Source organism: Ciona robusta, chromosome 11 (assembly GCF_009617815.1).
Source record: "Ciona robusta chromosome 11, ASM961781v2".
NCBI lineage: Eukaryota > Metazoa > Chordata > Ascidiacea > Phlebobranchia > Cionidae > Ciona > Ciona robusta.
Window position 1 is genome coordinate 3081519 of NC_143245.1, and position 13589 is coordinate 3095107.

General features: G+C 35.8%; 1 protein-coding gene and 1 long non-coding RNA gene across 2 annotated transcripts; one reads left to right on the plus strand and one right to left on the minus strand.

Annotated features, from left to right (window-relative positions):
• Positions 1-876: 876 nt before the first annotated feature.
• Positions 877-13187, minus strand: LOC149728081 (uncharacterized). The gene is made up of 20 exons (XM_089889315.1): positions 12934-13187; positions 10741-10894; positions 10363-10566; positions 7144-7170; positions 6994-7073; positions 6731-6805; positions 6445-6589; positions 5886-5948; positions 5412-5585; positions 5321-5350; positions 5169-5260; positions 4943-5014; positions 4492-4645; positions 4201-4254; positions 4052-4141; positions 3361-3457; positions 2771-2856; positions 2308-2380; positions 1955-2178; positions 877-1328 (listed from the first exon to the last, which is right to left on the minus strand). The coding sequence occupies exons 1-20, from the start codon at positions 13042-13044 to the stop codon at positions 1285-1287; spliced, it is 2049 nt and encodes a 682-aa protein (XP_089745441.1). The 5' UTR covers positions 13045-13187; the 3' UTR covers positions 877-1284.
• LOC149728082 (uncharacterized) lies at positions 8592-9244 on the plus strand. Its single transcript, XR_016386084.1, has 2 exons — positions 8592-8752; positions 9053-9244. It is a non-coding gene; the product is annotated as an uncharacterized LOC149728082 (long non-coding RNA).
• Positions 13188-13589: the final 402 nt, after the last annotated feature.

Here is a 13589-nt window from a genome sequence, read left to right on the forward strand (position 1 = left end):
ACAACAATTTGCTCATTACAGATATTACGGACTTTACGTTTACGCCAGTTTACGGATCTGACGCCAAAATCATAGATATCTAAAAATATACCACTTGCACTTTTTGCAGCAAAGTGTAAGGTCGCTTGACAAAAAATAGATCTTTCGTGAGATATAAATATTGTTTGAAAAATAATATTTAGCTTTTAAACAACATAATGTTTAAGGCAGCGCCGTAGCATCCCGGCGCCGTAGTACAGTTGGCTAGCGGTTCTCGGCTTCTCGCCACGACGCTGCTACCATTGCGGGCGTATGTGTCCTTGGGCAAGACACTTAACGGCACTTGCTCCAATCCAGTGGTCACTTATGGCTAGTCCAAATTATCAGTCTCACATAAAAAATGAAAAAGTTTCCCAAAAAAATCACCCACAAAGTGACATAGGAGGTTTTTGAAACAGAATACCTGTGTTTAACAACAGTGTTTTGTCAGACTGTACGCTACACACTGTATATAACTATTCCTTTTCTTCAACATACTGTATTTAACTATTCCATTTCTTCTTTCTGTCCCATTTGTTAGTAAACAAAAAATATTTAGGGCTCACATAATTATTTAACCGTAGCCGCGCGACTTTAAAAGAGGTTTAAAAATCAGGAAATATGGGGTTTATGGGCTAATGGTCCAACCTTATCCCACACTACCCACAGTACTATTATAAATCATAAAACCGTATTCTAAAGACTTCCATTAGTAATTGTTTAAGCTTTAAAACACGATCAAGATATTTGGATATTATGTGCTGAAAGTGTACCATCTTACCCCACAGTACTATATATATATATGTGTGTACTTTACCTGTGATACAAGTGCCCGGGTTTTCTTATAACGATAACAAATCAAGTATTAAGCCAATTTTATTCAACAAAAAAAAAACATTAAAGAAACATTAAACAACACAATAAATAGCTGTCGAAATTTACCAAATTGTGTATCGATACACTTAAAACCGAATCTATACGGAACTCGCTTATATTAAGCCAGCGAAGTAGCCTATTACAATTTAAAGATTCAAATATATACACGATTTTATGCGACATGATACTGCAATATATAAACGCGCCACAAAATGTGAACTGTATTTACATTTTAATATATACTTTGGAGTGGACTTTGATTTTCATGAATTGGTCAACCACGTGTTCAACGATGCATGGTGTTTTCCACAAAAGTTATGTAACCAATAAAAGTATTCCGATTCCACAAATCACTTTTAAAGATCCATTTATACAGTGGGTATATGTGCTCTAACCTGCTATGCTGCCTTTTAAAGGTATTCTTGTTGGTCTTCCTGGAAGTAAAACAATTGAGGTAACATACGTTTATGGTAGAATACGTTTATAGACATATAGTAGAGTGGGAGAGAATAGGACACGTCTATCGTATAGTTAGGATGCACTACAGCTGTCCCGTCTTTCCCCACGCTACTATATATAAGGTGGGCGGGAGAAGATGGGACACCCTTTCATTCGGTTTTCTCGTCTTATTTGGTAGCAAACAAATTATATTTAAAGAATTATAAAATCGTATTTTACGACTCCCATAGACCGTTGTTAATATTTAAAGAAAAAATATGTTTTAAGGAAAAATATATTCCTAAAACGTTTTTGTAGTACTGTTGGGTTAATTAAGATTGGATACCATTGACAACTAAATATCTGACAAATTTACAGCGCTCTTTTACAGTCGCGGGGCTACAGTTATATATTCCTGTGAATAGTTTTTTGTTTACTACCAAATGGGACAAAAAAGAAAATGAAAGCAGGTACCGTCTTTTTCTACCCAACTATATTTCAAGGTAACGCATTATGTGCTAAGAAAATGAATTTGGACGCTTTTGAAATTAGAAAGAACATTTTAAAACAAAAGAATAAAAATAAAATATTAAAACCAAATAATTTAAAGGCCGTTACTAACCCGTTGTAACGCGAAAGCATTCAAAAAATTCAGCTTTGCCAACTTTTTTGTTTTTATCTCTGTCACAATATTTTGGAAGGCGACGTAAGCATTTCTTCGGGGTAACCTTTCCCTTCAGCTTCTTTTTAATATAACGTGCTTCACGTTTGGTTAACAAGCCGTCCTCGTTTTTATCTAGTAGATCGAAAAACCATTCCACAACTGCTGGCCACTCCGAACCAGAACTGTAAATAGTTATTGTGTAACAAAACTGTGTTTTGTGAATATAAAATATAAAAAATGTGACTTTAAAATGTTATAAAATTGTGAATATAAAGTATTTTTAAAAAAATAATATATTAATTAAGTGTTACCCAGGAGATCCTCTTAATCGTGTCGTCAATGCTGTGCGAAGAGAAGCAAGGAATGCTGACGTTTTTTTGCAACCTAACAAATTAAATGAATAGCTTTAATAGGAGAAAACGCATGCGTCGTGGCATAAAGGTTAGCACGCCTGCTTGGTTTTAAGGCTTGTCGGTGCATTACCGTCGGTGCACAGACGTAAGTATCGTTGGGCAAAACATTTTAAGGCCATTGCTTTATTGGGTTGTTTAAATTTTCAGCCACACACCAAAAATTAAAGGAAAAACTTGATTAAGTACGGTAGGCCTACCCACAAAGTAAAATGTGTGGTAACTCATAAGCGAGGACAAGGTTAATGAAGCTTAACACGCGTGTTAGATGGACTGGCCATGCGCCACCACGCGAAGATAAATAAGTTTACAATTTAAATCAATTTACATTCAATCAACTTAGAGAATAGAAATATTGACTTGCCTGGAATTCTCTGCGGTGGATGACTTCGGCTAGGTGGCGCTACAGTAGTGTCGTGACGTGAACAATCAGGCGTGGTGTTACTATTTCTAGAAACCAACAAAACAATGGTTAATTAATAACATAGAAATAAAAAAATAAAAAATTATAGTACTGTGGGGTAAGATGAATCAAATCAAAATCAAATCTGTAGCCCCGCGACTGTAAAAGACCTTTAGGACGTAATATCCAAATATCCTGATTGTGTCTTAGAGAATTAACAACAGTCTGTTGGAGTCCTGGGGATACGTTTTTCTAACTCATTAAATGTTCTTTGTTCACTACCAAAAAGGCTCACCCTTCACGGTGATTGTTTAACCCAGTGGTCATTAAAGAGTTATCTAAATTGTCAGCCATACAAAAAAACAGTCTTCTACAAAGTTACATACGTGGTAACTTGTAAGCGAACACGAGGGGTATAAACAGAACACCGATGTTACAATAACTGTCGTTTTTTCGACACACAAGGTTAATGCAAGTTACATTTATTCAATATTGGGCAAAGTTAGAAAATTATTACTCTTAGTACCACTGAAAGACAAACAAAATCCTACCGTATAGGTGTCCCAGTGATTGGTTTGCCAGTATCTGTTTCAACACACCAACAATATCCAGAACTGGCGTGACACTGGACTAAACTAAATAACTCGCCTAAAAAAATAAAAACGTTTGTTAAGAAATTACATTTAACAGGCATGCTTGTCTGGTCCAAAAAACAGAAAGCAACTAAAATATAATACTGTTGAAAAAGATAGGATATATTATATCATATATACCGTTTACACATATTTATATCTTATATATCATAGTCATGTTTTGAACAGGTAACAACACTTTCGTTGAGCCGTGAGAGTTATTTCATTCTAAAAAATATTCTTTGTTTACTACCAAAACGATAAAAGAGAATGAAAACATGTCCCATTTTATATTATTTCACTGACTAGTAGCCTACTATAGACGCATCGATAAGTTTAGTAAACTTGGCTTACAAAACAAAAATGTCACTATTTGTCATACGTTTAAACTAAAATATATAATGACATTCTGCTACCCCAAAGTTTCAAAACATTTCATATCAAATTAAATTTTCTCACAACCACCATCCCAATTATAAAACAAGTACACGCCGCAATGTGTTATGGATGCCGCCATAAAATTAATCAAACGGAAAGGTAAATATTAAATAATGTGGGTATGCGTCAACCTATAATTCATGGTTGAGTAATTACTGTAATGAAATATTACCTTCACACCGTGGTACAAATACGTCACTTGCGCTGTTACGTTCAAGTAATCGTTTCTGTCTTTCACTTTGGCAACTTCTTTGTGAAGATTCTAAAAAATATTACAACAGATATAAATGCATAGAACTTTGCATGTTTTAATGTGTTTACCTGAAGTTTGTGTCGAAGTACTTCCGATTGAAACAGCAGGCGCAGTTGGCAATACTGTAAACAACAGTTTGATAAAAAAAAGAAAAACTATAACCTATACCTATACAATCCAAAGAGCAAAACGTGTAAAAGGCTACTTGTTAGTATTAACAAACTACAATTTAACTGTCTTTTGGTTCGAGTAGCAGTACCTTAGAGGCTTAGATAAAAATGTGTTACAGCTCACAGTTTTTCTTAAGATTAAATATTTTAAAAATAACATTCCAAGTTAACAATCTGAAGTCACAGTACCTGGTGTAAGGCATGTTAACCATTCTGTTTGTGCGATTCTTTGATTGTGATCTACGTCACAATGACGAGCAAAATATCGAAAACATTGTTTCGAGAGAACTGATCTCAGACGACGACGGAAAATTTTTAACTCTCGTGAGTTAACCATGGTGTCCTGGGATTAATAACGTTTTTTATTTTACTGTACCCTGGAGAAAGACGGGACACCTTTAGCACATAATATCCAAATATCCTGGTCGATTTTTTAAACAATTAACAACGGTCTTTGGGAATCGTGAGGATACGGCTAAATATTTTTTTGAATGTTCTTTGTTTACTATTAAATGGGACTATAGAAAACAAAATTAAACGGTGTCCCATATTTCCCCACATTAACATATAGTAGGATGGGGTAGGATGGGGCATTTTTCGTCCTTGGTAGTAAACCAAGAATATTTTATTTATTTCTTACCCCGTTCACGTCCAGTTGCGAATGCTTCCACACGAGAGCGCTGTTGATACGACTCGTTGCGGTAACTGATGACTTACAAATTATATTTCGTTAGAATTCAAATAAATGCAAAAAGAGTAAAATAATATCTTCATATATAAACAAACCATGCAAAACAATAAACGATCAAAACAGCAACATGGTGAAACAATTAAAATGTTTAAGTTCTACTGAATACAGCACTCACTTGTAATGGAGCAGCTTGAGCGTATTCACGAATAACAGATTGATAAACGAGTGAATTTAATTCATTTGAAATTGCACCACTGCAATCTGCATCTGAACAACGTAAAACAATAATTTGACAGTATTTTCAAATTACAAAATATTAAGATTTACCTTTGTAAATGTTCCTTCGCCGGTTTTCAGCTGAAAACATTACATGTGTTATATAATTTCGATTTCATCCGCAAACACAGGTTTTTCTTACCGAGATCACATGACAAGCAGCTTGCACCCCAACCCGAACCCAAACCGTTACAGCATCTGTCGTATGTAACCATGGTTTGGAAGGGAATTGAACACCCGTCGTTCAGGTACACGAGGTAACACTGTCCTACTTGAGAATTCGGTGGTGGATTTAGTCTTGGTGGGTCTCGACCACCTGGCGTATACAGATTACACTGCTGTTAAACTTAATAAAAACCTCAGACAGACTTTATAACTACTATGCCGTGAAAGTAGCGGTATAAGCTATAGAGTATTGAGAAATGTTTCAACCAAAAGTCATTTTTTAGCGAATTTACTTTTACCTTTTAGTGAATTTAGTGCACCATATAATCTATTTAACAGGATTATTATAGCTTTAACTCAGCATGATAGTTGATGTTCAATAATACAAGATATGCTGTTTGAAAGATACATAAAAAAGGAATGACTAAACAAGTCAATTATGTAAACCTACTTGACAATGGTATGTCCAACTCTGTGGGCCTGGACGGTGGTGGCTCAATCGGCACCAAGGTCACTGTAATATATATATGTATATATTGTTTTAATCACTACGTACAGTACAGTGGGGGAAGATGAGACACCTTTTCAATCTATTTTCTCGTCCCATTTGGTAGTAGGCAAAGAACATTCAAAGAATTATAAAACCGTATCCTCACGACTTCTATAGACCATTGTTAATTGTTTAAAACTTGATCAGGATATTTGGGTATAATTGTTAAAGGTGTCCCATCTTCCCCCACAGTACCATATAACATTAGCTGGGGAAAAGAAACCACATTTATTCCAATTCCAAAAATAAACAAAGACGGGACATGTGTTCTATTTTCTCGTCGTATTTGGTAGTAAAATAAAGAAAAATTACAGAATTATAAAATCGTAGCCTCGCAACTCTAAAAGAGTGTTGTTGAATGTTAAAAATGCGATTAGTAAAAATCGGGTTTATGTACTAAGGGTTCCCCCATTTTTCTAACAGTAGTATATAATTTGATATACCTTCAAAAGCTACTTACAATTAAATAAACAATTGCTCCATTCAGTAAGGTTAATCTCGTTGTTTAAGTTTTCGTCGCATCTGTCGGCAAATAGCGTCACGCATTCGGCAGCGTGCATCAGCTCCAAATGCGAACGTAGTTCTTTCCAGTTTATTTGGGAATTCTGACCACAAAATTTTACTGTCTTACACGCATAATATTTGCCATATTTTTCATTGTAAATACACATAAATAATTTTGCACTGTTTTATACACTGTGTCTCATATTTTATACAAAATACACTAAGAGTTAATTTAAACTAACCGAATTGAGATCCACTTTGTTGAAAGTGTGGTTAAGTGCGCGGTGGAGACGCTGAGCACGTGACCAACGAGTATCCTGCAAAAACAATCACACGTTTCAAACCAGCTTTATACAAAACTTTCACTTAGAGTATCATTTGTCGGGAAACTTAAAATTCGAAAAAATGCAGATTTAGAAAAAATGTCATTCTGCCGATGCTGGTGATCAGCAACTAATATAATTTATTTAATTTTTTTCATTTCAGTAAAAGTGCTTGCGGTTACCTTCAAAGTCCGTAGCTCACGAACCACGATGTTCTCAATCTTCTGCATCAATACAAATAGATTTTCGTCTGTGCAGCTATCTGCGAGTGAAAAGGGGCTTAAAATGAAATGAGAACTGACCAGGAGAAGATGTTAGAAATGCAAAGTTACCTGCTGACCTTCCAGAAAGTCGACGACCTGTGGACAAAAAGATTGATTAGAAAATTGCAACGCATAACTGTCATGGTATAATTTGTGCAAAAAAGGAAACGTAACCGCAATGTACAAATATGGTAGGTTTGAGGCAAATAGAACATTCTTTTATTCTATTTTCTCGTCCCATTAGATAGTAAACAAAGAACGCTAAGGATTGTAAAACCATATGCTGACGACTCCCATATAGATCGTTGTTAATTTTTGAAAACACGATCCGGATATTTGAATACTATGTGCTAAAGGTGTCCCGTCTTCCCCTTACCTACTGTACATATTGCACAAATAAACCAAATATAATAAAGGCGTGGTCGGGAATTAACCAATTGGGCTGTAAGTTAATAAGTCGTCCTCATTGATTGCTTTATATCCTGTATTTCGGAAGGTTTTAATAAAAAAGCGGACAACAGGTGCACTGCGAAAAACGGCACCTGTTCCCACACGTCACAATAGCGATCGCGAGAATCTGGTTTGTTTTGTTTTCTTGGCGTGAATGAGGTGCAGTGTTGACCAGTGAAATTTAAACGGAAAATTTACAGCGAAAACTATTCGTGTTGCCGTAAGACAGATAGCGGCGACTTTTGCATATTTTAAAAATGTTGGTGGCATCACTAAGTTAGGGAGTTGCTTTTAATAATAGGAGCGACCAGCTGTGTCATCCACTTGCAGACAATCTCGTTTGAGAATTATCACTCCTCGCCTTCCAATATAATTCGAACCGTTCATTTTCCATAAAATAGCTATTGTGAGATCACAACCTTAAGGTGTAATTTCCGAAATATGCTTTCGGGAGCAAAATCGTGACCATAATTATCGGATTGAGTAAAACCCCTATTATTGACGACAAGCCGATATCGACGAATTTTTCAGGCATTCCTCACCGGAAAACATGGATCTAAAATTGTTTCCTTATAGATGAATTCGGTCGATCAACGAATCATTGGCCAAAGGTCGTGTTTTAACAACAAGTTTAAAGAGTCTGGACCACGCTCATACAAGTTGGTTTTAAATGAAAATTTACACTTAATAAATACTATCTGTGGTAATTTTTTGTGAAAAAAATATTTAGTTTGGCCAAAAAAACGTTTTAAAAAGTGCCCAAAAAATTCCCTTATTGTTGCGTCACTCGCGGGCACTATGACGTAAATTACGTCACGATCTTTTCTAATCGATCAGCTGATTTAGGCTTTGCTGTTTGCAGCAAAACAGAGTGTACCGTCGACATAGCATTTTCTGTTACTTTTAAATTAAGAAATATGCTTAAGTATTGCCATGGCCTGATTTTAGTTTAAAATTAAAATTTTTTAACATTGTTTGTAAGTGTATTACAGAGTATTACACTATTTAAATTTGTCAGTTAACAATGATGTAAAAGTGTCAGTGTGTGATGTATAGTCAGGTATAAGTATTTCATCTGATGAAGTGACATAAGTGAAGATCCTAGTCCACTAGCAATAGGTATTGAGCCTTTACAGTTTGAACCTGTACTTCCAGCAAGTGTTGGGGAAGTAGACAGGCCAAGACCATAGAAAATAAGTGAAGCTGAGCAAATCAACAACACAATTTGGTGGGTTGACCAAGAATAGCATTTATTAAAAAAATGTGACATTTAATAAGTCTGTTGCTTAAAGTGTTGCACTGTCTTTTTTCCTGAATTTGTTGAAATTTGTGTAAACAGATATGTGTTGCAAATATTATATTCTTGACTGAGACCTGAGCATGGAATACAAATTTAGTGAAATCAATTTACTCTAGTATAGTATTTATTGTTGGCCTTCATACCAAAAAGTTGGTCAATCACATGTTTATGGCGTTTATTTTGTTTAGACAGTATCGCTACACAGCTGATCAGAACTTTGTTTGGTAGGTACGGGAATGACTGAAAAATGAAAACAGAAAGGTTCAACATTATAGTGACAGTTCAACAACATTTGCAAGAATATTTCATCATTCAGTTTTGAATGGTCTTGTTTCATACAAAATGTGATTCTTGCAAGAGTTATGTTGTTTTAAATTAAGTACATTCAACATTACTGGAAATACATATTTAAGTATTGGATTATTTTCATTGTTTTGAATAAAGAATGCTTGTACCAGATGGTGGATCTGTTCTTCTGCGCTCTCCAAATACATGCTGCTTACTTGATCCGAACAAGTTTCCTTGCATATCCTAATGAGAACATATCATAGTAAAGCGATCTGAAGTAAAATGTGCACTACAAATATGAGATGACCAGCATACCAATGTAATGTTGCTTGCTTTTTTCTAAGCCCCGCTCTTCCTTTTGAAAATGAAAACACACACGCACTTATCGCTTTACAGCCAATCTTGTCTTGCTATTTTAAACACAGCACCTATCAGGCATGATTACTCTGCTTATGGTAAACTCCTATATGGTAACTTTAAATACAGATATAAATATAGTCTATGCCATATAGGGAAAAAACAAAAAGAATTTAAAATCTGAACCCTAGAAAGTAACAAAAACTAATTCTCCACTAAGCTTGGTAGGCTATTTTGTGTGGTTATACACTGATCCCTAGGAAATAACTTCCAATAAGTTGCTGAAGCCATAAGTATTGTTAATACCTTAAAAACGTTATGATTTGCTTATCTATCAAAACTGCAGCAATAAACGATAAACCGCTGATAGGCCGGGTTTTCCCCATAAACGAAATATTGCATTGTGACGTCACAGTGCCCGCGAGTGACGTTTTTTACAACTTTGAAATTTGATTTTTTAAACGTTCATAACTTTTAAATTAAAGCGAATTTTCACAAACTAGCTGTTAATTTAGCATCAGTAGACATAAAACTTTATTCTTATGCAAAAAACTGCGCAACCATGAGAACCGTGGGCCGGACTCTTTAACAACAGCTTTAACATATTTACTTTTAAAATAGAAGTTTTGATATATTTATTACGTATGGCCGGACGACACGCGTGTTGCCGACGTAAAGTGTCAACAACGATATAGTAATTAAATAGATTCAGAAAAAAAACAATTGTAAACCCAACGCCTTCAAAAATGCCCAAACCGCATATTTGCCGTTAGTTCACACAGACCTCCATTATCCAGCAAGGCAGCAAACGTTACTTAAATATCGGATAAGCTAATATTCCATAACGGATTGATTTGATAAGTCAACCATGAAATTGTAGATTTACAGCTTACCGCCAATTTCTGGGCAGTCGAATTGGGCACGTCTTTGCGCAGAACCAAGAACCATTTTCCCTTCCGGGTCGACACATATACAATACGCAGGTTTTTCGTAGCACTGATGTGATGCGTATTTACCGTTGGGTGTACAAATTGGCAAGTAGTCAATGTATGGGGAAAGTATTGCGTGCGTCCTCGCTTTCGTACATATATCTTTGCCTGGGAGTGTACAGTTTTGTAAACAGTATTAATAAAACATTTCGCAAATTAAGATGTAAGGTAAATTTTACGTTTTTCACCAAAGACAGTTCAAACTGCAATCAATTCACCAGCTATGTAATTATATGTTGGGTAAATATGCAAACGAAAAGTTATAAGGTAAAATAAACCTACCCTTGCATTTTCCACGTTTAATTACAAGCAGGGGGTCATTGCATTGAGCCATTTTTGCTTCACAAAAACTAGGAAAAGTTGTTCCGTCGCTTCCGCAGAACTTTCTTTTTCGTCCCCTGGGACACGACCCGCATTTGCTTTGAAATGTGACCATCTTGTAAAAAAACATAATTATAATTTGCGAAACAATTGTTTAACATTTTTAGGATTAGATTTTTATGTAAGATGTATATGTGCGTGCGATTCACGCTGTTGAGTGTTGACCATGCAGCTACCAAAGGAAACCGCTCCTAAAATCGAAAGCTAATCTTGATCGTGAAAGGAAAATTTGGATTTATGGTAAGTGGTGCGAATCCTGTACCAGGACAAAAAATGTTGAGGCGTTTTGGTCGAAGTAGAATATATAATAGACAGGCTACGGACATTGGTAATGTGACTGTGGAGTTCACGTAAATGGGTAAAATTAATATAAAAAGCGATTATAATTATGTTAATGAAAAAAAAGATCTGCTTATTAACTTATAAAAAGGTGGCGTCGGTCGCTTTATAAACGATCGCAGACAAATTTGAGCGATTCAATCTAATTTTGCAAAGAGCTACCATCGGGGTGGTAGCGGAAATAACTAAGTAAACACCAGTCCAAGAATTGCGACAAACAACCAACCGAATACGTGACGGAATTCTATCGTGCTTGGAATATATTACGTTATTAGTCTGTCTAGCAATTTTGGTGGGGATATCAAGCCTGCATCTGGTCATATTTCCAACTAAATCTGTGCGGCAGAACAGATGTGGTGAGATTTGCCGTGATTTCGAACTGGGCTCCAGCGCACCATAACATTTAGTATCGAGTTACTGCCTAATAACACTCACAAACCTCCTGTATTAGGCAGTATGTAATTTTCTACTTGTTGGCCGAAATTTAGATCGGAATTGGTGCTGAATATATGTATTATTGACTGTACACTTAGTGGACAATAATACACCAATATCTATAACAAGGAAAGCTAATTTATATCTAATTTTGCCTATGTGCAGTCTAGTTTGTGTGAGAGCGAGTAATGTGGCATGAGAGAAAGACAGAACGAGATACGAAAATGGGAAATGTTAGACGTAGCGGCGTCGACACCGCCGACAAGATATGGCGCCTTCGACTGTCTCTGATTTGTTAAATAATCCAATATTTTAGGTCGTGACATTATTCAAACGTAATGTGGTTTTGCTATTTGCTGTTACGTTAATGTTAGTCGCACATGTACGAAAACTGATATTTCCTAACGTATAATAAGGTTGAGTAAGGTGGGACAAATTCTCTTTTCTCGTCCTAAAATGCGATCAGAAAACATGGAATTTAGGTGCTTCCGGTAACCCATCTTTCTTCACGGTACTACATTTTTGAAAGGAATGGACTTCGCTTAAGCGTAAGGTATCGGTTGCTACTCACATTCAAACACACAATGAGTTCCGTTAGTAAAAGTGATTGCGTCACGCACTTGACAAGGACAGTGACGCAACGAGAGGATGGTGCCAACAATACTGAGAGAGTGGCAACCACGAACGCGTGATTCAAGTCTTTAAAACTTCACCAAAAATCTGCTCGGCGCCGATGCCATTTTAAAATCGAGTAAGCGAAAACTTACACATGGTATTAACTTTTGTTGGCGGCAATACGCAATGGTATAACAGAGACAAAAACGAGGTCAACGGTTAGCAAATACAAATATCATTGCTTATCCACATTATACGTGTATAATTTATTACAGAAAAAACAGCTACGCAGTTGCAAGATCTCTGTTAAAGCCGAGAAATTGTTGGTAAAATATGACTTAATTTTACAATCATATTCACGCAGTTGCTTACACAAATCATCGAATGGCGCGACAAATTAGAACGTGACAAAAAGAAAATATTAATAACAGTAGGACAAACAAAACTTTACAGAAAAATGGTCAAATGATTTTTCACGTTTTAAATATTTAGTTGTTCCCCTTACTTGTTTTTTCGAAAATAAATTAATGGACAGAAAGAAACAGGCTATATATTGATAAACATGTCCGCAAAATAAGTAAACATAAACTGGCCACACATCCGAATGCACATCGTGGATGTTAGAGTAATAACATTAGTGAAATCACGACATCAGTTATTAAAAACTATAATTTAAAGATAAATTAATCAAATCGAAAGACTTACATCTCTTAATCCCCTTAATGAGAAATGTGACAAACTGGTGACTGCTGGTATTCCTTGGCAGTTCCAAAATGTGCTTGCCAGGAAAAACACGACTAAAATCTTCCATTCCATGTCAAGGCTGTTGGTATCTACCACCCATACTATATTCGCTTAAGCTTCACTGTAAACTTGTAAGCCTGATACACCGAGCAGTACAAGAAGAGTTGCGCTAGCCTAAACACTCAAATCGTAAAAAGCGGTTATTTGTTGAGTCGGTTCAGTCTGATTACGTGAACGGATCTGTCTCGATCTCTGGCTCGACGACGAAACCTCAGCGAAATAATTGAACATTCTTCGCTTTGCCCGTCACGCCCCACCGAGCATCTAATTTCTAACTTTCTACCAAATGAAATCTGTGCAAACGTCAAAGCGTACCTGGTGTTTTCGAATTTCATAGGAGTTTTTCGATTTTTTTTAAACCTGGTAGCAAAGTTGGTAAAATTGATGCTGGGTAAAAGTATCGTACAAAACTCACGCACTTAATTAATAATAATTAAACAACTACCTGAAACTAAACTTTTTGTCTGGTATACCGTAAATGGCACTTACTCTGCGAAAACAAAGTAGGCATTTAAACGAGCTCCGTATTTTAGATTGAGTGATATACTTCACACAAC